Source organism: Pelophylax lessonae (assembly GCF_965119305.1).
Source record: "Pelophylax lessonae genome assembly, chromosome: 4".
Classification (NCBI taxonomy): Eukaryota; Metazoa; Chordata; class Amphibia; order Anura; family Ranidae; genus Pelophylax; species Pelophylax lessonae.
In genome coordinates, this window is record NC_138771.1 from 622,737,315 (window position 1) to 622,760,617 (window position 23,303).

At 45.9% G+C, this 23,303-nt stretch overlaps 1 protein-coding gene across 1 annotated transcript in view; it reads right to left on the reverse strand.

Moving 5' to 3' along the window:
• The window catches only part of LOC309551989 (calpain-5-like), a 53,728-nt gene extending 39,775 nt beyond the window's left edge, over positions 1–13,953 (reverse strand). The window contains exons 1-3 of the mRNA XM_082252733.1: positions 13,563–13,953; positions 6,139–6,273; positions 5,810–6,021 (exon numbers count right to left, since the gene is read on the reverse strand). Coding sequence (XP_082108859.1) covers positions 5,810–6,021; positions 6,139–6,273; positions 13,563–13,718 — 503 coding nt within the window. The 5' untranslated portion in view covers positions 13,719–13,953. The remainder of the gene's footprint in view (positions 1–5,809; positions 6,022–6,138; positions 6,274–13,562) is intronic.
• Positions 13,954–23,303: the final 9,350 nt, after the last annotated feature.

A 23,303-nucleotide genomic window follows, 5' to 3' on the forward strand; every position in this document is an offset into this window, starting at 1 on the left:
GGAGAGGGAAATGGCAAAATGCCTGAAGTCCAGTGTCAAGTACCCACAGTCAGTGATGGTCTGGGGTGCCATGTCAGCTGCTGGTGTTGGTCCACTGTGTTTTATCAAGGGCAGGGTCAATGCAGCTAGCTATCAGATTTTGGAGCACTTTATGCTTCCATCTGCTGAAAATCTTTATGGAGATGAAGATTTCATTTTTCAGCACGACCTGGCACCTGCTCACAGTGCCAAAACCACTGGTAAATGGTTTACTGACCATGGTATTACTGTGCTCAATTGGCCTGCCAACTCTCCTGACCTGAACCCCATAGAGAATCTGTGGGATGTTGTGAAGAGAAAGTTGAGAGACGCAAGACCCAACACTCTGGATGAGCTCAAGGCCGCTATCGAAGCATCCTGGGCCTCCATAACACCTCAGCAGTGCCACAGGCTGATTGCCTCCATGCCACGCCGCATTGAAGCAGTCATTTCTGCAAAAGGATTCCCGACCAAGTATTGAGTGCATAACTGAACATAATTTTTTGAAGGTTGACTTTTTTTGTATTAAAAACACTTTTCTTTTATTGGTCGGATGAAATATGCTAATTTTTTGAGATAGGAATTTTGGGTTTTCATGAGCTGTATGCCAAAATCATCAATATTAAAACAATAAAAGGCTTGCACTACTTCAGTTGTGTGTAATGAATCTAAAATGTATGAAAGTCTAATGTTTATCAGTACATTACAGAAAATAATAACCTTTATCACAATATGCTCATTTTTGGAGAGGGACCTGTATATATATATATATATACATACACATACATTTTTTTTTTTTTTTTTGGCGTTGCATTATTAGTACTTTTTTTTTTATTTTTTTTTAACATTCATTTTAGTGGGATTTCTTAATGTGTGTCATTGCACTAAAAATGCTGAACATTCTGTTTTTCTTTTTTTTGGGGGATTTTTTTTTTTTTTGTAATGTGCTGCAACACATAGACATTAAACTTTCTTAATTTTCAGGCAACACACACAAGTATAAATGAGCCCTTGCAAAGACCCCACACCCCTGTCTTTGCTCTTGGTGTGGAAGTGTGCCCCCTACTGACTGTATAAAATACACCTGAGGATGTCAGTGCTGTGCACACTGTGTTTATGCAGTTGGTAAGAGATGTTATCATAAAAAAAAAAAAAAAGGTGTTTGATTCCGCTTCAGAGAAATTGTAAAAAAGACTTGCCCATTGGGCCGCTTCTCTGGGTTCCCTCCATCAGGATTGCCTTGGAGCGGGTGGCCGCTATTTGCCTTATGGACACTAGCTGGGATGTCCTCTGCAGTTTAGGACAACCGGTTTTCTCTCCCTGTATTTTTTTTTTTATCATCCCCTCTTTTTTTTGTATATTTTTTTATGTAGGGGTATTCTTGACATTATTCCTCTGCTACAAGGATGCATTGCAGTTACTCCAGGGAAGCCTAGTCTCCACTTTCTCTTTTTCCTTTCTTTATTCCGGTTTCCTTACCAGTCTTCGCTTTTCCCTGTTTTAATTCTTTCCTTAACCCCTTTGTGCCTAAAGGTAAAACAAATCTAAATGCCTAAACCCCATTTTCCAACTTTTAAAATGAGTTAGTAAAACTAAAAACTTGTAGTTCCGCAACAGCTGGAGGGCCGCCAGTTTGACACCTGTAGATGATCTTGTCCCGGCACTGGTGTATGCTGTCTGTAGACTAGGACTATATATAAAGTGGAAGTAAACCGGACAGCTAGGCTTTTTATGACAGATCGGGCTTTGCATTTTATCATCTCTTCCATCATAAATGCTTCTCCCTGCTCATTCACAGGAGTTATATCATCATGGCCCAGCCTATCAAGATGGCCGAAGACTATGTACCTGGAAGAGAACTGTTTGAATATTGAAGCGCCGACATAGCTGGAGGGGATTGCTCTGTTAGCGAAGTGTGCCAACACATACCCAAGAGCCATTGCAAATTCTGCGGGACTGTGCCGGGATTTCAACAAAATCCCAACATCCCAGCATTCCAGGCAGTGTCCAAGAGCCCAGTGCAGGAATGCTTTTGTTGGCATTAGGTTTTTGCTGTGTCCCGCACTCTGTACCTCTGCATTCTGATCCCTGACTCGTTGGTTGGATGCCTGCTGCATGACGTCACACATAGGGCTGTTATTAACTTGCCTACTGGGCCCTTTCACCCCCTTCCTGCCCAGGGCAATTTTCAGCTTTCAGCGCTGTCACACTTTGAATGACAATTGCGCGTTCATGCTACACTGTACCCATATGAAATTTGTATCTTTTTTTTCACACAAAAAATGGTATTTAATCACCGCTGGGTTTTTTATTTCTTGCTAAAAAAAGAAAAAAGACAGAAAATATTTTCTGTCAGTAAATTTTGAAAATAAATGTTTCTCCTTCACTGATGTGCGCTCATGAGGTGGCACTGATAGGCTGCATTGATGGGCACTGATGAGGTGCCACTTATGGGCACTGATGAGGTGGTACTAATATGCCGCACTGATGGGCACTGACGAGCACTGATAGGCGGCACTGACGGCCACTGACAGGCGGCACTGATGGGCACTGACGGGCAGCACAGATGAGCAGGCACGGATGGGCACTAACTGGCAGCACTGTGGGCACTGATTGCGGGCACTGATGGTAGGCACTGTGGGCACGGTTTTTTAACTTTCTGTAATCAGGGCACTGATGATCAGTGCCCTCGATTACCTGTCCTAGACTCCCCTTTGAGGAGGAGCCGCTGATAGGCTCTCCTCGCCACACACTCTGACAGTGTGAGGCGAGGAGAGCCCATAAATGTCACTTCCTCATTTACATGTGACCGGCTGTGATTGGACACAGTTGATCACATGGGTAAAGAGCCAAGTCATTGGCTCTTTACCAAGATTGGGGTCGCGCCGTGGCCACGATGGCCGCACTGCGCCCCCCTGCGCGCACGCGAGAGAGGCCATTACATGATGTCGTCCCAGAACGAGAGCTGCACCGCTCCGCCATCATTTGATGATGGGCAGGCGGTAAGTAGTTAAGGACCAGGCCTATTTCTGACATTTGTTGTTTACAAGTTAAAATCAGTATTTTTTGCTAGAAAACCCACAAACACTATATATTTTTTTTTTTATAGCAGAGACCCTAGAGAATAAAATTTAGATCATTGCAATACTTTATATCACACTGTATTTACGCAGAGGTCTTAAAAACACAATTTTTTGGGTAAAAATACACTTTTTTTTTTAATTAAAAAAATAAGAAAACAGTAAGAATAGCCCAATTTTTAGGTATAATGTGAAAGATGATTTTATTCCCGAGTAAATTGATACCTAACATGTCATGCTTCAAAATTGCGCTCGCTCATAGAATGGCGACAAACTACGGTACCTAAAAATCTCCATAGGCCACGCTTTAAAATTTGTTTACAAGTTAGCCATTTAGAGTTACAGGGGAGGTATTGTGCTACAATTGATAAAAGAGATCAAATCAGGGCTAAAGCATAAAAACAACATATGTATAGAGGGAGAATTAAATGAATACAAGTGCTCAAATATATAAGATGTGCATAGATACTATTGTGCAAAACATGCTTGAATGAAACACAAGTGAATAATATGAACCCACAAGGGGGTAGTGCAATAAAGGTGAAAAAAAATATTTAAGTAAAATTTAAAGTCCATAAAAGCTTGTGAAACCAATGTATCAAAAATGTATATAAAAGTCCACAAATAAAGTGTAGATATTGCAATAATAATAGTGACTTTCCATGCAGAGTCCCAAAGTGAACCAGCACTAATCCAACCAATGAGTGCAGTGGCCGCTCACCTCAATAAAGGATATTAACTAGGGATAGACCAATATGCTTTTTTCAGGGCCGATACCAATATTTTGGTCACAATGTATCGGTATCAGCCGATATGGGCCGATATTTTGTACATTTAAAGTTTTGAAAAATAAAAACAATTTTGACACAAATCTAGTACTGAACATGTTAATTTTTGTTTAATGCCTAATGGCTGGCTGGCTGGCACCCTGTGGTGGGTGGGTGGCTGGCACCCTGTGGTCTATGGTGGGTGGGTGGGTGGCTGGTACAGGGGCTGTGGGTGGCTGTCTGGTACAGGGCCTGTGGGTGGCTGGCTGTTTGGCACCCTGTGGTGGGTGGGTGGCTGGCACAGGGGCTGTGGGTGGCTGGCTGGTACAGGGCCTGTGGGTGGCTGGCAGTTTGGCACCCTGTGGTGGGTGGGTGGCTGGCACAGGGGCTGTGAGTGGCTGGCTGGTACAGGGCCTGTGGATGGCTGGCTGGCTGGTACAGTGCCTGTGGCTGGCAGGTACAGGGCCTGTGGGTGGCTGGCAGGCTGGTACCGGGCCTGTGGATGGCTGGCTGGCTGGTACAGCGCCTGTTGATTTGGGTGGCTGGCTGGCACCAGGCTGCTGTGGGTGGGTGTATGGCTGTGATACACTCACGCGAGACTAGTCCCGACTCCAGACGAGGCTGTCCGAGGCGAGGGAGGCGGCCTAAGAAGGCAGAATGACATCACAAAAATATCGGCAATTCCGGGACCGATACCCATATATCAGGGAAAGTGCATATCGGCTTTGCCGATAATTGGTCTATCCCTAATATTAACCACTTCAGCTCTGGAAGATTTTACCCCCTTAATGACCAGGCCATTTTTTGTGATTCGGCACTGCGTTATTTTAACTAAAAATTGCGCAGTCGTGCGACGCTGCACCCAAATACAATCAATGTCCTTTTTTTCCCACAAATAGCGCTTTCCTTTGGTGGTATTTGATCACCTCTGTATTCAGGTACATATTTTTGGTAAAAAAAAATCCCAAAAAGCGTATTTTAAATTGGTTCGCGCAAAAGTTATAGGGTTTACAAACTATGGGATAGATTTTTGGACTTTTATTTTTTTGTTTTGATTAGTAATGGCGGCGATCAGCGATTTTTAGAGGGACTGCGACATTGCGGCGGATAGATCGGACACCTCACTGCCATTTTTGACACTTTTTGGGGACCAGTGGCATTATTACAGTAATCAGTGCTAGGAATATGCACTGTTACTGTATAAATGACACTGGCAGGGAATGGGGTTAATACTGGGGGTGATCAAAGGGTTAAATGTATGCCTATATGTGCTTGCTGACTGTGGGGGGAAGGGCTCTATGACAGGCACACAGAGATCGGGGGTTCAGCTTAGCTGAAACACACGATCTCTCTCTGCCTGTGTGACAGGAGAGCCGCCTGCTTTGTTTACATAGGCAGACGGCTCTCCTGTCAGTTTCCCTAAAGATGGCGGGAGGCCGGCGGCGATCGTGCCCGCTCCTCCCGCGGTCTGGCTCCCGCTGTGTCTGATCACACAGTGGGAGCGTGGCTCCGGCGGCGCACGCGTGCCGCTAAAAGCGCGGGCATAAAATCATGTAGATCTACGTGATTATGCACAGCCGAGCCGCCCTGCCGCAGTAAATCTGCGTGGGGCGGTCGGCAAGTGGTTAAGCGCCTACAAAGCAATCCAGTAGTAGGGATTCTTCCACAGTAGTAAAGGATCAGCTCATGAAAAATAAATAAGTATCTCCATGGTATGGTATGTAAAAGCAGAATTTATTAATGAATCGTAACTTACGGCTCAATTTACGATTGCAGATGTGTATCAGATGGGACCGCGGGGTCCCAGAATCATAACACCGTAGATGAATGTAGACTTCCGGTCTCGGAAGTTACCATTAACAGCAACAACCAATTTAAAAAAATGAATCATAAAGATGAACAAACACAACAGGACGCCCAGGGCTAAGATAGGAAGGACCTTACTTGGCATAAGCTTTCTCGAGCAGCGAACACCAGAATGCGTCAGACTTGTGGCTAGGCCTGCAAAAAATTAACTCTCCACCAGATGTTGGCAATCGGTCATCGATAACGACTTCTACCCAACGGCCAAAACGCCAGAATCGGAACCTGAAGATCCCGCAGTGAGGGACTCCTCCAGGGCTGGGCCATTCCTGCTCTTTGGGGGAAGGTATGACCTGGAGAAGAAGGTAAATGTAGACTTAAAAGAACGCTTTAGTGATCTTGTGCTTCGAGCCATTGGTCAAAAGAGAAGGTTAATACAATCAGGACTTTTTTAGGGGGAAGGCACTTACCTTCTTCCATATGGAGGGGTCTTTGGCTAAACATGATGCAGCTGCCACAAACCAGCAATTACCCAGACTGCCTTGCTGCAGGTCACGTGGACTGATGCCGCTGGTGGAAAACAGGCGGGGTGTTCTTACCAGATCCTGCAACAAAGGCAGCAAATTATTGTGTAAGTTACCTCAGTCAGTTAAATTACTAATTTTATTCAGGACACTTAAAGTGGTTGTAAACCCTCACATATACCCAGTGAAGTGACTGGTCTCGGGTGATATACAGAGATTAAATAAAGCCTCCTACATAAGTTGTACCTGCTTTTCTGCAGCCCTCTCTTCTCTACATCAAGTGCTGAATTATAAAGCTTGTCTGAGTTTTCAGAAAAAAGTGGCGGAGAGCTGAAGTTGCAATTTGCAGAGCTCAGTGAGGAGAGATCTGAGAGCTAATTGGAGGGAAGGGACACAGCCCCCTTTCACACAGCACCAAAACAAATGTGCTCCTGCGCTCAGAAACAGGGTTCCCAGACCACTCCTATCACGGAACTCTTACTTGGCATCTCCAATGGCTAAGGCCTTGCTGCCCTCTAAGACCGGGGTGGTCAACAAAGTACTGCAAACAAAAAAGGGTTCTGAGGAAGAGGCAAAGCCTCAAAACGCGTCAGCCGTCATTCTATCGAAGACAGTGGACTCCGATGTTTGAATTTGATATGCTGGTTTACTACTTCTGTTTGTGAGTAGCCAGTTTTATTTTGTACTAATAAAGCCTTACTGAGGATAATGCGCTAGGCCGGTGCGCCCTTTCACACAGCACACAGGAACAGAGCTGAGGCTGTCAATCAGAGAGATCCCTCCCCTGTCACCATTTTTCTCTTGGTGTCAGGAAAACTTGTCAGAAGTGATTCATGCTGATAGCAGAGGAATGAGGCAGCAGACAGAAATGGCACTTAGTGCTCCTAATTGAGACAAGAACACACTATAGAGGGATAGGCTTTGTTCATATTTAATGTCTGAGGTTTACAATCACTTTAGGGGTTCCAGTGATATAGGTTTATGCAATCGAGTTAACAAGCATTGCATTAAGGCAGCCTATTAATTTATAATGGACTGCCAATGCACTACAGTGGATTAAAAACGTGCATTACTCTTTTTAACAATGCAGCAACCCCTATGACACCCCAAAGGCAGGCTAGCACCTCCAGGGGCTATGGCTAAAATGGGGGGCTGAGAAAGGATATTGGGTGCCAATCACTTTTGTCTTTTGTAAGTTTTATTGCAGAACGGTTAAGGAGGTGAGGGTTAGTGGTTCCAGATACTGTAGCAGATCGCCTACAGATTCTCCAGATCCAGATCAAGGTCCAGCTTCACGGTGTCAGAACCTTTAAGCCAACCTGGCAACACTGTAAGCCTCTTCCCAAATTTCAGTACGTCCTCCAAGTGGGTCACCAGGTCCTTCTGAGAGACCAGCCTTCTTCTTGGCTCTCTCCAGCAAGGGGCCTTCCCTGGGTCTACTCCTTATCACAGCTTCTTCCAGACCAGGCAGGACAGCTTTGGGACCACTTCAGCACACATTACGCTACTAAACAGCCTATTGGGCCTAACAGCAGAGCTCCATCCAGCAGCACTTCCCAGGTCTCAGCCCAGGGGAAGAGAGCAAGTACATAGCCTGTCCTAAATATTTATATCCTCCTCCAGCATGCACCAGTGGCCTAAGCCCTCTACTGGATTGGCAGAGAAGAAAAAATATTTATAATTTAGTTTTGTTTGTGAAATCTCATACTATTTGGTTTGGTAGGGGACTGCGCTCAAATAAATGAATAACTCTCCAATAAGTGAAATTAAAAATTAATCAATAAAATATAAAAATGAATCAATATCTCTCCAATAAGTGAAATTCGCTCCTGGTGACGTCAGACACACACTGACGAAACGCGTCGGATCCCGTGATACACCACTATGTCCTTTCCTGTCTGTGAGGCGCAATTGGAACGCGGAACAGCGTTCAGGATGTCCAGCCAGTTTTTACAGTTTTGACATGCAAGTTACTACTATTTTCAATAAAAGATGTTCGTAAACACTACACCATGAGCCTCCCTTCATTCTATTTATCTATGCTGGATACCTGTCAACCACGCTGATTAACGAGTGGACTATAGTGGACACCTAAAGGGCTATCTGGATCCTGGAACCGTGCTCTCTACTGAGGGTTTTACAGCGGGATATTATATAAACGCCAAACCCCAAGGGGGTATCTGATAAGTGGGCTGTGCATGGGGTGGTGATGGAGGAAAGCACATACCCACTGAATGGATGTCGGTAAATGCTACCTACCCACCATTACCAATTATACTAAGCACTAAGAGCACTTTGTTAGATTGGACACTATCACTATTTAATACCATTGAAGTATTCACCACGGACTTTCACCGAAATATGAATTGATTTATAATTGTATTTTATTTATTTTTATTATTTGAATTTCACTTATTGGAGAGATATTGATTCATTTTTATATTTTATTGATTCATTTTGAATTTGACTTATTGGAGAGATATTCATTTATTTGATCCCCTACCAAATAAATTAGCTATCAACTATACTGTTGTTTGGACGAACGGCTCAAAACTTGGTTATATAGTATTCATAATTTTATTAATTTTGCTAATTTTGTTACATTCCAAAACACTTTATCTTCTCACGGATTGGTTTATACACTTATGACTCACGCAAATATATATTAATATTTTCTGATCATTTATCACGTTGTCATATATTAATTTGCGTTTTCACTCAATCATTTTTCATCCTGTGCGCAACCGTCTAAGTGTATATTTACACTTAATTTTCAAAATCTCATACTATGACCAGTGATACCTACTGGCGACAGCGAGAATTCACAAGCCAATTTGGGCCTAAAGTATAACTAAATTCAAAATTTTTTTTTCGTTTTGGATCAAATGCGAAGGGATTAGAGCGCTTGCCAGTTGTTTTGCTGTCTTTGCCCCCACAAGGGAGATTCGCCCTCTCTATTTCTCCTGTTTACTATTATTATTGAAAATGAAAGTAAAAGAAAATCCCAAATTTTGGGTTGTCCCCAGAAAAGTAATAGAGGGGAAATATTCCAATGGGGACACTATTTCTGGTGACCTGGAGGTCCCCAAGAAGTTCCATTAATTTGCAGGGATTTCCTCTCACTTTCTGTTAGGCTATGGGACAGAAAGTGAAGGGAAATCTCCATAATGGGACAAAGATGTTGCAAAAAAAAAAAAAAAAATCTGTCAGAAGAAATAACCCTCCCTTATTCTATCCAAAATGAAAGGAAAAAAGTTTTGCCTATAGATGTACTTTAACCACTTGCCGACCGCCCCCTGCAGTTTTACTGCGGCAGGCTGGCTTGGCTGAGCAAAATGGCGTAGCTTTACATCAGTCACACGCGTGGTGCTGGGGGCAAGCGCGTGCTGCCTGCGGCGCGCTCCTTTCCCCACTAGACCATGGGGATGCTGATCCACGATTGCTGCCGGGCACCCAGGATCACTCCCCGCTAACAGAGAAGGATGGTCAGCTATTGTAAACACAGCTGACCGTTCTTTTCTCTAAAATGATCAGAGCGCCTGTGATCTTTCTATATAGGATTACAGGTCTCTATGGTCATTTCACAAGCCCTTCCCCCATACAGTTAGAAAACACTCCCCTAGGCTCACACTTAACCCTGTGATCACCCCTAGGTTAACCCCTTCCCTGCCAGTGTCATTATTACAGTAAGTGTCGGTTCACACTGATCCGACTCCAAGTCGCCCCGACTTCGGGCGACTAATGAAGTCGCCCGTGCACCGTGACTTCGGTGCGGCTTGCAACGACTTCACATAATGGAAGTCAATGCAAGTCGCTCTAACTTTGCAAAAAAAAAGGTGCAGGAACCTTTTCTAAGTCGGAGCGTCTTGAGTCGCTCTGATTAGAACGGTTCCATTGCACAGCATGGACCACTACTTGTCAGGCGACCAAGTCGCCTGACAAGTCGGATCAGTGTGAACCGGTGTAACGTGAGAATTACCTACTCCGTGAGAAAAACCTACCCTCGTCACTTCCGGCCAGAAACAGCTGAGCAGCGCAGCAGTGCGCATGCTCAGAGCCCCGGATACCTAATGGAAGAACTGAAGAGGTTACTAGTGCGCATGCGCACTAGTATGAAACGATCACGGTGTACCGTGAAATAAACCTACCGACGCGGCGGTTACATAAAACAGCTGTGCAGAAATACGAGTCATCTCCGCTCCTGTGCCTGTCACTTCCCTGCTCTCGGCAAGTAAATATAACAGCGGCTCTCGGCTCCGTGATTTATGTTTTCATACACCCGCCGCCGCTTTTATATTTACTAGCCGAGATCAGGGAAGTGAAAGGCACAGGAGCGGAGATGACTCGTATTTCAGCACAGCTGTTTTAATGTAACCGCTGCATTACATACAGTGCCGAGAACCAGAAGTGACGAGGGGTAGGTTTTTCTCACGGGTAGGTAATTCTCACGGAACACCGGCACTAACAGTGCATATTTTTTAGCACTGATTACTGTAGTAATGTCACTGGTCCCCCCAAAAGTGTCAAAAATGTCAGTTAGGGGTCCGATCTGTCCGCCCCAGTCCCGCTAAAAATCGCAGATCACCGCCATTACTAGTAAAAAAAAAAAAAATGACATAAATCTTTCCCCTAGTTTGTAGACGCGATAACTTTTGCACAAACCAATTTAAAATACACTTATTGCGATTTTTTTTTTTTTACCAAAAATATGTAGCAGAAAACAAATTGGCCTAAAATTTTAAAAAGATTTGATTTGTAAATTTTTTATATAGCAGAATGTGAAAAATATTGTTTTTTTTTTCTTTTTTCAGAATTCTCGCCTATAACGAGGACATTTCCCAAAAGAAAACATAACTAAATCCTTAGTATAGAACTTTCTCCTGTAAATTGAATGGACTTTAAACTAGAATATGAGATGTTGCTGTATGATAAATAGTAATCCAAGCATTGAAGGACATGAAGGTCATGGGAAGGGTTGGAGGGACAATTCAGACTCTGTGGTCCAGAAGAGACATTGAGACATAAACATTTCCACTGATGTAATGACCAGGTGATGTCCTCGTCTCCCTCACACTGATTAGCCCTCAATGTACAAAGTCCCACTTCTGTGATGTAAACATACTGCTGATTGCTCGCATATATACCTCTATGAGGTCAAGAGCAGCCGTACAACATGATGAATGACACTGTCCTCATAGGGGACTTCCTGATATATTGTGAGACTGCAATTATATACAGAGAATGCCTCTTTAGCACAATCCTTATCCCAGGAACCTCGTGCTGCTGTGACCTCATATGACATGTGGGTAAGGGTCCCTGAACACTTACAGGGTACGTTTTGGGACCCTCACCTGCATGGGGCCTGCAGTAAAGCACTTCATGTGAATGGACCCTAACAGTGCTTGTTTGGTAAAAAATCTATTTATTCCAAAATTTTATGTTAAAAGAAAACAAAATCTTAAACTACTTTTGAAGGACATTCAAATGTTCTGAGTATTTGTGTACAAATTTTCAATTGAAATTCTACTAGTGTATTTTTTCTTTAAATCCGCGGTGGTGCAAAAACTACAACGAGAAAAAAGTGAACAAAAAACGTGCATGTGAACACACACTAAAAAGTGCACTTGCAAAATTGGAACTTCCGCTTTAGGTAGTAATAACCCCCTGACATGCCACATTTGGCATGTCATTTTTTGGGGGGGGGGAGCGGGTACCTAGTTTTGACAGGTACCCACTTCCGCTCGGAGCGCCGCAGCGCATTGAGCGGAAGTTCTCCTCTCCCCCTCCCTCCCTGCAATCTTCTGGGACATGTCAGAGGTCCCAGAAGATTGCCGGCCAATCACGACGCGTAGCGCAACTCGCGCATGCGCAGTGCGTACCCGGCTGTGAAGCCGCAAACTGTCACAGCCGGGTGCCCACACCAGTGATGCTGGCGCCGGAGAGCAGAGAGGGAGAAGAGCGAGGCTTCGGGCGGCCGCATCGTTGGACCATTGGACAGGTGAGTGTGTTAGGCTGGAACTCCGCTTTAAATAGGAAGTAAACCCTCCACAGGAAGTTGTACCTATAGGTAAGCCTATATTAAGGCTTACCTATAGGTACTGTAAATATCTCCTAAACATGCACCGTTTAGGAGATATTTACCTTTAATGCAGCCAGTGACGTCACTGGCGCATGCGCTCTGAAGGAACGGCAGATCGTGCCGTTCCTTCAGAGCCCCGTGCCGTGACCGTCGGCTCCCGCGCGCGTGCGCGGGAGTGACGTCACCGCGGCTCCGGCCAATCAGATGGCCGGATGCCGCGATCCCGGAAGACGGGCGACTATACATGTCGCCCGTCATACAGGTAAGCGGACGGCACGGCGGGGGCTCGTTCTAAGGTAAGTATTTCATAATGAGCTAGTATGCGATGCATACTAGCTCATTATGGGTTTCTCTTTCAGGATGTAAAGAAGAGAAAAATTTTTTTTCTCGGTGTACAACCTCTTTAAGGGTGTGCTTTTAGTCCTCCCCCCCGAAGGGGTAGGACTTCTACCCTGATCCCCCGGGGCGCGAGGCTCCTGACAGGGACAAAGGGTTTACATGGTCCGCCTAGCCAGAAGACCTGGCAGACCCCGTTCTTCTGGGCAGCCGAAGCCGCACCCCAATACTTGGTCGAGGGGCTCTCCCGAAGAGAGATCCCCCCCAGAGGCAGGGGAGGAAGGAACCTGAGGGCCACACATCCTCCCCCTAGATGTCAGGGCAAGCCCGAGGACTCACAACCTTCATCCGTGAGAAAAACACACACAAAAGTGAAAAAAACGTGGGAGAAAATAAATAGAAGATAAAAAAGTAGCCGTGCCGAATGTGCATTGGCCTACACCCTGAAATTCTACTAGTCTATACCCAGGCTTAAAGTAAAACTAAAGGCAAAACTTTTTTTTTTCATTTTGGATGGAGTGGAGAGTCAGTTTTTATTGCTGTCTATGCCTCCATTAGGGAGATTCACGCTGTCTATTTGTAACATTTACATTATCATTAAAAGTGAAAGTAAAAGAAAATTCCATATTTCGGGTTGTCCCCAGAAAAGGAATAGAGAGGAAATCTTTCAATAGGGACACTAGTTCTGATGACCTGGATGTCCCCATTAATTTGCAGGAATTTCCTCTCACTTCCTGTTTGGCTATGGGACAGGAAGTGAAGGGAAATCCCTGCAATGGGGCACAGATGGTAAAAAAAAAGCAATCTGACAGAGGTTATAATAAACCCTCCCTTGCTCTCTCAAAAAAAAAAAAAAAAAGTTTTGTCTATAGTTCTACTTTAAGGACTTTAACACATACATCCACTTACCTATCCAACTTGGTAACTAAATTATAGACAAAGTGTATAACATTACCTGAGGTCGTTTCCACTCCACCACCCTGGGAGGACTCTGGCTGTAGTACAGGGACTGGTCATTTGCTGGAAAGTTGGGATCCTCAAAAACACGGTTTTGCCGACAACATATGTTTTTAAGCCGGTCATAATGCTGGTCCTGGTAGTGAATAACCATGGTGCCGTGTGCTCACCGTCTCAGAGTTGTAAGAAATGTCAGACAAGTCCCTGGAAGTACGTTGTGTTGCAATCAATCTGCAATTCCTTTTATTATTGTCAGGGGCTTCACTGTCCCTCCACATCCAACCATTAATGCCAAGAATTAATTCCAGAGTTTGTATGGCCAAGCTGGTCCTAGGAATCAGAGCATATCCGTAGCAGATCCAGTGCGGAAGATTCAAGCTTCTTTTCAGTATCAGTCACAGAGGTGTTATCGGGTGTGGTGAACAAGAGAACCTGCAAAGCCTGTTTTCATCAAAAGACAGCAACACCCAACAAAGAATAAAATAGAGGCAACAACTCATAGAGGGTAACACGAAAATGTTTGCAAGGACACACAGAGGCATAATGCTAGTAAAGAGTTAGAGGAGACAGGTGATACCAGGACAAAGCGGGAGGTGAGTAAAGGTAACAAAACAGGAGGGGGGCAGAGCAGAGGTAATGCCAGGATCCAAGAGGAGAAAATGAGGATACCAGACAGAGGGAGATGCAACTAATAATGCCAGGGCAAAGAGTGGGGAAGATGCCAGGACCCAAAAGGAAGTAAGTCAAAATGCCAGATAGAGGAAGAGGTGACTATTAATGCCAGGATACAGTTAGAAGAGTGGTGATACAAGGGCAGAGCAGGAGAAGCTTGGAGGTACCAAGAGAGAATGGGAGGAGAGGTGATGCCAGGACCCAAAAGGAGAAAAATGAAGATACCAGACAGAGGAAGATGTTTCTATTAATTCCAGGGGAAAGAGTGCGAAGAGTGGGGAAGATGCCAGGACCCAAAAGGAAGAAAGTCAAGATGCCAGATACAGGAAGAGATGACTATTAATGTCAGGATACAGTTAAGCCCCATACACACGCGTCGAAAATTGGCAGGGAATTTTCGTCCGACGACCCATCTGCCGATTTTCGGCTTGTTAGTATGATGCTTCCGACAACCGACTCCGACTTTTCGGCCGAAAAAAATTTGGTGTGCAGACTATAAAATTTTTGTCTGCCGTCAAAACACGGCCGATTTTCGTGCAGTCAGTACAGATTTCGACAGGGAAAAATCTAATGAGCAAGACTGGGCATGCTCAGTGAAGAAAGAACACAAAGAAAGCTAACCAACACATGACATCACTTCTGAAGTAGAATTTTGTTGGGCGAGAAAATTCCGTGCAGTCTAGAGCACATTCCAACCAACAAAACACAACTCTGGACAAAAGATGGACGATCGGTTGCGTGTGTACGGGGCTTTAGAAGAGTTAGGCAGAGCAGGAGAAGCATAGAGGTACCAAGAAAGAATGGGAGGAGAGGTGACGCCAGGACCCAAGAGAAGGAAAGTGAAGATGCCAGACAGAGGAAGAGATAACTATTAGTGCCAGGACAAAGAGGGAGGATAGCGGAGAAGCTACCAGGACCCAAAAGGAGGAGGATGAAGATGCCAAACAGAGGTAGAGGTGACTAATATTGCCAAGACACAGTGAAAAAAGTAGAGGACAGGTGATGCCAAGATCCTAAGGTACTAAGACACAAGGGGGGCAGAGGAGACATGGTGCCAGGAACCAAGAGTAGAAAAGTGAAGATGGCAAACAGAGGAAGAGGTGCCTATTAATGCCAGGGCAAAGAGTGCAGAGACTGGGGAAGATGCCAGGACCCAACAGGAGGAAAGTGTGGTAGAGGTGACTATTCTTGCCAAGGCCCAGTGAGAAGAGTGGTGATACCAGGACAGAGTGGAAGGATTGCAGAGATACCACGACAAAGGGGAAGCAGAGGAGAGGTGATGCAAAGACCCAAGAGGAAGAGAATGAAGTTGCCAGATAGAGGAAGAGGCAGGGCTTTTTTTTCTCAGAGAATAGGTGCAGGAACTCCCCCTTTCTGATTTGCCCCTTTTTTTTTCTTGGGTGGAACAAAGGAATGGTGGAACCAAGGAATGGTGCTCGGAGGTGGGTGGGGCGCTCCCACCCACCTCCGAGCACCATTCCTTGGTTACACCCCCTACTCACCTCCTAGTACTGCCCTTAGAGAATACAGAACCACTTATCATTTTGTGGTGCTAAGTAATTTGTATGGAATTTGGTAATGATAACAAGAAAAGCAATAAAATGGATCCCCTGCAGCCAGTAACAATAGATCCCCCCTGCTGGAAACAATAGATCTCCCTAACAACAATGGACCACCTGCAACAAAATCTCCTCCTTAGCAACAATAGACACCTGGCAGCAACAACAGATCTCCCTGCAGCCAGCATCAGTAGACTCCCTATCAGCCAACAATAAACCCCTATTTTAACAGTAGATCTCTCCCAGCAACAACTGACCCCCCAGCAATATAAGACCCACCCCCAGCAACAGTATGTCCCCCACATGCAATAATAGACCCCCCTGCAAAAAAAGATCCCCTCCAGCTAGAATAGATCCCCCAAACAATAGACCCTGCAGCACACCCCAGCACCTCTTGCCATTACATACAGTCAGTGCTGGAGCTGCTGGAACTGCGTTCCCCCGCGTTTCCACTGAATAAATGCCCTAGGAAGAAGTGACTATTAATGCCAGGATACAGTGAGAAGAGAGTGGTGCTGCCAGGCCAGAGTGGGAGAAATATTGAAGTACCAAGACAGAGGGGGAGGAGAGGAGTTGTGATGTCATAACCCAAGAGGGGGGAAATTAAGATGGTTGACAGAAAGAGAGAAGAGCAGTGATGATACCAGGACAGAGGAGGATGAGAGTGGTAAAAACCTAAGAAGTAGAAAATAAATGGTGATGCTAAGGCACAAGGGAATAAAAGAGGTAATTGCAAGGCGGGGTTGAGGGGAGTGGTATTGCCAAGTCGAAAGATGAGGAAAGTGATGATGGCAACGCCGAAATGTTGAGGGGTCATAAAACCAGTACAGAGGAATATTAGGGTGGTGATGTTAAGTCAGAGGTTAAGGCCAGGGCAGAGGATAAGAAGAGCGGTGATTCCAGGGCAGAGGATAAGAAGAGCGGTGATTCCAGGGCAGAGGATAAGAAGAGCAGTGATTCCAGGGCAGAGGATAAGAAGAGCGGTGATTCCAGGGCAGAGGATAAGAAGAGCAGTGATTCCAGGGCAGAGGATAAGAAGAGCGGTGATTCCAGGGCAGAGGATAAGAAGAGCGGTGATTCCAGGGCAGAAGATAAGAATAGCGGTGATTCCAGGGTAGAAGATAAGAAGAGCGGTGATTCCAGGGCAGAAGATAAGAAGAGCGGTGATTCCAGGGCAGAAGATAAGAAGAGCGGTGATTCTAGGGCAGAGGATAAGAAGAGTGGTGATTCCAGGGCAGAGGATAAGAAGAGCGGTGATTCCAGGGCAGAGGATAAGAAGAGAGGTGATTCCAGGGCAGAAGATAAGAAGAGCGGCGATTCCAGGGCACAAGATAAGAAGAGCGGTGATTCCAGGGCAGAAGATAAGAAGAGCGGTGATTCCAGGGCAGAAGATAAGAAGAGCAGTGATTCCAGGGCAGAGGATAAGAAGAGCAGTGATTCCAGGGCAGAGGATAAAAAGAGCAGTGATTCCAGGGCAGAAGATAAGAAGAGCAGTGATTCCAGGGCAGAGGATAAGATGAGTGGTGATTCCAGGGCAGAGGATAAGAAAAGCAGTGATTCCAGGGCAGAGGATAAGAAGAGCGGTAATTCCAGGGCAGAAGATAAGAAGAGCAGTGATTCCAGGGCAGAGGATAAGAAGAGTGGTGATTCCAGGGCAGAAGATAAGAAGAGCGGTGATTCCAGGGCGGAGGATAAGAAGAGCGGTGATTCCAGGGCAGAGGATAAGAGTGGTGATTCTAAGGAAGAGGATGAGGAGAATGGTGATGCCAGAGCAGAGGAGTAGGAGAATGGTGATGCCAGAGCAGAGGAGTAGGAGAATGGTGATGCCAGGGCAGAGGAGTAGGAGAATGGTGATGCCAGGGCAGAGGAGTAGGAGAATGGTGATGCCAGTGCAGAGGCTGTGGAGTGTGATGATGCCAGGGCAGAGGATGTGGAGTGTGATGATGCCAGGGCAGAGGATGTGGAGTGTGATGATGCCAGGGCAGAGGATGTGGAGTGTGAAGATGCCAGGGCAGAAGATGAGGAAAGTGAGAATGGCAGTGCATAGGAGGTATAGATGGGAGATAAAATTAGGCTAGAGGGAGAAGAGTGTGGCAGCAGAAGGAGAGAGGGCGGTTATGCAGAAAGGATGCAGAGAAGGAGAGGAGTGAATAGAGAAACGAGTGGAAATATATCAACCTTATCTGTCCCCAGGCCTACCAGTGCTAGGATCTTGGTGCTAAAAACCACTAGTTGAGAATAGAAGAGCCCTCTGAAGAGCAAAGTGCGAAGGGTTAGGCAGGCAAAATGAAACATTCTATTAAACTCTGGAAGGGCCGGAAGGAAAGGTAAACGGTATCACACACAGGCGGACAAAGGTCGAAAGACAGAGAGGGCGCAGTGGAGATAAAGCAGAAGATTAGAACACAATAGTAAACAGAATATAACATCATTAAAGTAAAAGTACAGTATATAACACCATACGCCATATGTGAATAACATCGCAATGCAAAATCCCATTTGCAAATTTTCTACAACTATATTTTCCTGACCCAGTCCTTTTTACTAGCTTGTTATTTGGTTTCTTTTCCTTACTGTGTCTTTTTGGCCTATATATTTTGCTAATAGGTGTCCCTCATTCCCATCTCAGAAAGTTGGGAGGTATGCTTTAAAGCCTATGGCCAGGGATGTCCTGAGCGGGCCTATGGCCAGGAGTTGGGAACATTATGCCAAAGGCTTTTTTCTACCAGCACTGGGTCACTGTCCTAACCAAGAAGAAGTGTGGCGGGGACTTGAGCAGTTTGGTGCCAACACACAGCCAATTATAGTCCCCCTTACAAACCTTTTCAGTTCCATGTCAGCAAACCCACTAGGTCACAGGTGTCAAACACAAGACCCCTGGACTGAATGCGGCCCCCTAGGTCATTTCATGTGGCCCTCGCACCTCCCCTGCAGCTGCGGCAACCCTCTTGTCTCTGCCCCCACCTTGTCTCTGTAGTTGGCAGCAGAGAGGAGAGAACTCCTTTGCCAGATCCTGCACTCCGCTGTGCAGCTGCAGAAAGGCTCGTCTTTGATCACCCCCACCCCTCCCCCTTCTCAGCAGTCTGCAGTAGAGAGGAGAGCAGAACTCCCCCTACAGATCCTGCACCTCTCTGTGCAGCCGCAACACCACCTTGCCTTTGCCTCTCCTGGTCTCAGCATTCAGCAGACTCTGGAAGCTGACTCCAGCCCTCCTGTGGTTCTCCTCCAGACCCTGCACTTCTTCCCCGATAAACCCTGCATCTTCTTCCTGGCAGCAGCACAAGGTAAGGGGGCGCATTGTGATGTAAGGAAGGGTGGGGGACTCTTGACTTCTGATAGTGGGGGGGGGGGGCTTGCCATCTCATGTAAGGGTGTAAGGGGGCGCTCTGGACATCTAATCCTACATATATATCCAGCCCCTTGAGGGCAACCATAATCCTCATGCGGCCCGCAATGAAATTAAGTTTGACACCCCTGCCCTAGGTGTACAGAACAAGAGGCTCAATTTACTATGCCGTAATGGCCATTATGTTAAATAAATAGAGGCGGGACTAATAATCGCAGGCCAATGAAAACTGGGGACAGCTTAGCCATGGCATGTGTATTTGGGGCGTTCGCTGGCTCTTGTTTCACTTACACTAAACCATCATTTAGTACTTCTTACGATTTTAGAAGATAAATTTGTACGATTCATATGTAACTAAAACATACGAGCGCACACCCAGGTTTGCAATATTAGATGTTGTTTACTTAAAGTGGGCCTCGCACTTCAGATAAAGTCAGCTTATTCAATGTGTCCCCCTCACCTTTCATTAAACAGTGGGAAACAAAAACGGAAAATAGGTAACATAATTCCCTTTCCCTCAGTGGCGGTTTTAGGCATGGGAGAACGGGGCAGCCGCCTGGGGCAGCATTTTTTCATGACACGTGGGGGGCGGCATGACAGTGTTCCCCAACCCCCGGGCCACGGACTGGTACCGGTCCGTGGATCAAATGGTACCGGGCCGCCCGTGCAACTTTGAATAATTTCACTGTGGCAGCCGAGGCGCAGAGCATTACTCCCCCCCCCCCCCGAGCCCGCCCATTGTGTGACAATAGCGAATGAAAATTCGCTATTGTCACACTGATCCTCCTCCTGGCCAATCAGGGAGCGGGTCCTCCCGCTTCCTGATTGGCCGAAAGGCAAACCCCACGCCATTGGCCGAGGAGGAGGCGCCGCGGGAGGACTGAGGAGACGCAGGGAATCCGGGGACTGAACTGAAGAGAAGTGAGGTAAGTGCATGGACGGGTCTCGCGGGGGGAACGCTGGCACTCTGCATTGAAAGGTGGCACGCTGGCATCTCTACACTGAAAGGGGGCAATGCTGTGGAACTCTGCATTTATTGGGGGCAATGCTGTGGCACTCTGCATTTATTGGGGGCATTGCTGTGGCACTCTGCATTTATTGGGGGCATTGCTGTGGCACTCTGCATTTATTGGGGGCAATGCTGTGGCACTCTGCATTTATTGGGGGCATTGCTGTGGCACTCTGCATTTATTGGGGGCAATGCTGTAGCACTCTGCATTTATTGGGGGCAATGCTGTGGCACTCTGCATTTATTGTTATGTTGTCATGTTATTTTTTTTTTTTTGGGGGGGGGGGGGCCGGGAGGGAGTCTTGCCTGGGGAGCAATTTAATGTAGAACCGCCACTGCTTTCCCTGACTTCCGTAGTGCCAGGGGCCACATCATCCTCCTGCTAAAAAGGGAATGCTGGGTAGCCTAAAACTTGCAAAAAGGCCATGTATTACAGTGCAGGACTGTCTTCTCATTAGATTAAAGGCCGGTACACATGATAATGAAGCACTGCCCCCTTCAGGGCTGCTGGATTTTAACACTTTTAGGTTACCCGTAGCAACTGCATGCAGAATCTTAACACTTTACTTTCTTGGCTCAGTCAGTGAACAGTCTAGGGGTTGTTGTTTTTGTGGGATGAGTGGGATAATCCAACACTTGAACTATTCACAATGCCGAGGACTTCTGTCTGAAAATTCGGCAAGGCCGCAGCTTCATCCTGCCCCTAGATGATTCTGAAGTAAGGTTCTTGAGTACTTATCTTCTGGGCACACACCTAGTACCCCCTTTCTATCCACCAGCTGACACCCATCCTCTGACTACTCTACTCCGGAGTGGCCCCCTTCCTGGTCAGGCCCTTAGACACGATCCTCTGTACTCAAAATACTGCTTTTCAGGTTCTCCAGAGTTCCAACTCCTAGTCAGCTCTCCTGGACCTCTGGGTTCAGCTCCACACTTCGGGTTCACAGGCCGACTGCCTGTGACCGTACACCAACCACTGCAGAAGAGGAGGCAGCCGCCACCCTCCTTCTGGGACTCTGCTTCCCAGCCAAAGACCTTGAGCACATGTGCTCTTGGCTTTTATACTACACCCCACACTGCACCAAGACAGCAGCCTGTGCCAATCCCTGGGGCTGTATCAAAGCCTGTGTTCTCATTGGCCAGATTTCCTCCACTGTACAATGTGCCTCTCCATTGGACCAGTGGGGACACTCCCTCAGACCATATGAATCACACACTGGGCACATTGAGCAGACCTAACTCACAGATCCTGCTCTCTGTTAAGGCCCCTTTGACAACGTCAGTCTATAATGAAACGCGTCAGGTGGAGCTTACGGCGACGCACGCCACAAGCGGAAGAGACACGGCGGCCATCTTGTCGGTGGGATGCAGCAGCATCAAACCATCGGAGGAAAGAAACACACAAAGCTCACTACCAACGGTGATTTTGTAAGTTATTCACATTGCTTTTGGGCCAAATAAAGCTGTGTAACAGGTTACACTATGAGGCGGTGTTCTGTTTCCTTTTTTTGGGCCCTATGATGATGAGATGACGATCGCTTGATATATGCTGGGACTAAGGAGTGGAGGATCCTATTTGCCTGTGATACATACGCTATATGACCTTTGTGATGAGGGTCATACACATCCGGTAAGGATCAGTGTGTACGGGTGTTTGATGGTGGTTTTCTCCCACTGAGGATCTTCACTTCTATCCATCTAAAGATCTCCACATATATACATACGGATCACCTGTGAACTGTGGTTTCTCTCTTGGATCTATATGAACATTCTGTGCAAACAGTTTTTTAGATTAGCGCCACATTTAGATTTATATTGCCTTTTATCTGTTATTTCAAGATTTCTGTTGGCTGCTTTTCGCCCTTTTTAGGATATATTTATAATATTTGTTTTTAGCGCAGCAATATCGTGGTATACTTTATGCTACATATGTTTGGTAAAAAAAATCGCAAAAAGCATATTTTGATTGGTTTGCGCAAAAGTTATCGCGTTTACTAACAAAGGGAAAGATTTTTGTCATTTTTGTTGTTTTTATTTTTTAACGCGTAATGGCGGCGATCTGCGATTTTTTTTGCGGTACTGCGACATTGCAGCGGACAGATCGGACCCTTGACTGACATTTTTGACACTTTTGGGGTTACCAGTGACATTTCTACAGTAATCAGTGCTATAAATATGCACTGTTACTGTAAAATTACAATGGCAGTGAAGGGGTTAACTTTTTTTGAGAGGGAGGGGTGGTATGTGTCCCTAGGGGCCTGATTCTAACTGTGATTGGCTGTGGCTTCAGGGGTAGGAACAGTGATCAACGGTCCTACATAGTAGAACCGTATAATCACGATTCCTACACCGGGGAGAATGACAGGCGGCTTATTTACATCAGCCGCCTGCCTTTCTCCCTCTCCACCGACGATCGCCAAGTGACCGGCCTAACCCTGAGAGTGCTGAAGTTCTGGCCTGTGATGCAGCACCAGAGAGAGAGCCCTGTGAGAGGCTAAGGAGGTCACCGCAGGACACTAACGTTACAGTAAAGTGCCTGGTGATTCTTGGGAAACCGCAAGTATACACATAACTGTACAGCATACATCTGTCACTATGATCTGGATATTGTTTACTCCTTTGTGGATTAAAAATATCACTTCAATAAGTGATTAAGAGCTCCAACTGCAGGCAAAGAACCGCAAGGTCTTGCTAGCGCAGTGACTATGTTCCTTAATCCTAAAGGGAGCCCCCAGCTTTAGAGTGTTTATCCCAGTTAGACTGAATCATTCAGATAGACAGGAAGTAATGGTTATTGACTGAAGTCTAAGTTTGTTCATTAGTGAATAACATTATAGTACAGTGTAGTCACTCTCACTTACTATATTTCAATATATATATTGCTACGTGTTTAATTTAAATTGGGTCATTGGGGTTTGAAAGACTAACACCCTATTTCATTATTGCATATTCTGGTGTGTTATTATTGTACCTGTTGCATTTAATCTGTTCCAGTAAACAGTTACACTGGTATCCAAGTGTCAAGAGTATTACTGCTTAAACATATCTGAACCTGTAGTACCCAGTGGGTCGGAGGTTTCTCAGGGTCCAGGGAGTGCAGAGGAGGTGCTATTACCCAGCAGCCCCCAAGGGGGTCGTGCTACATTTGGGGGC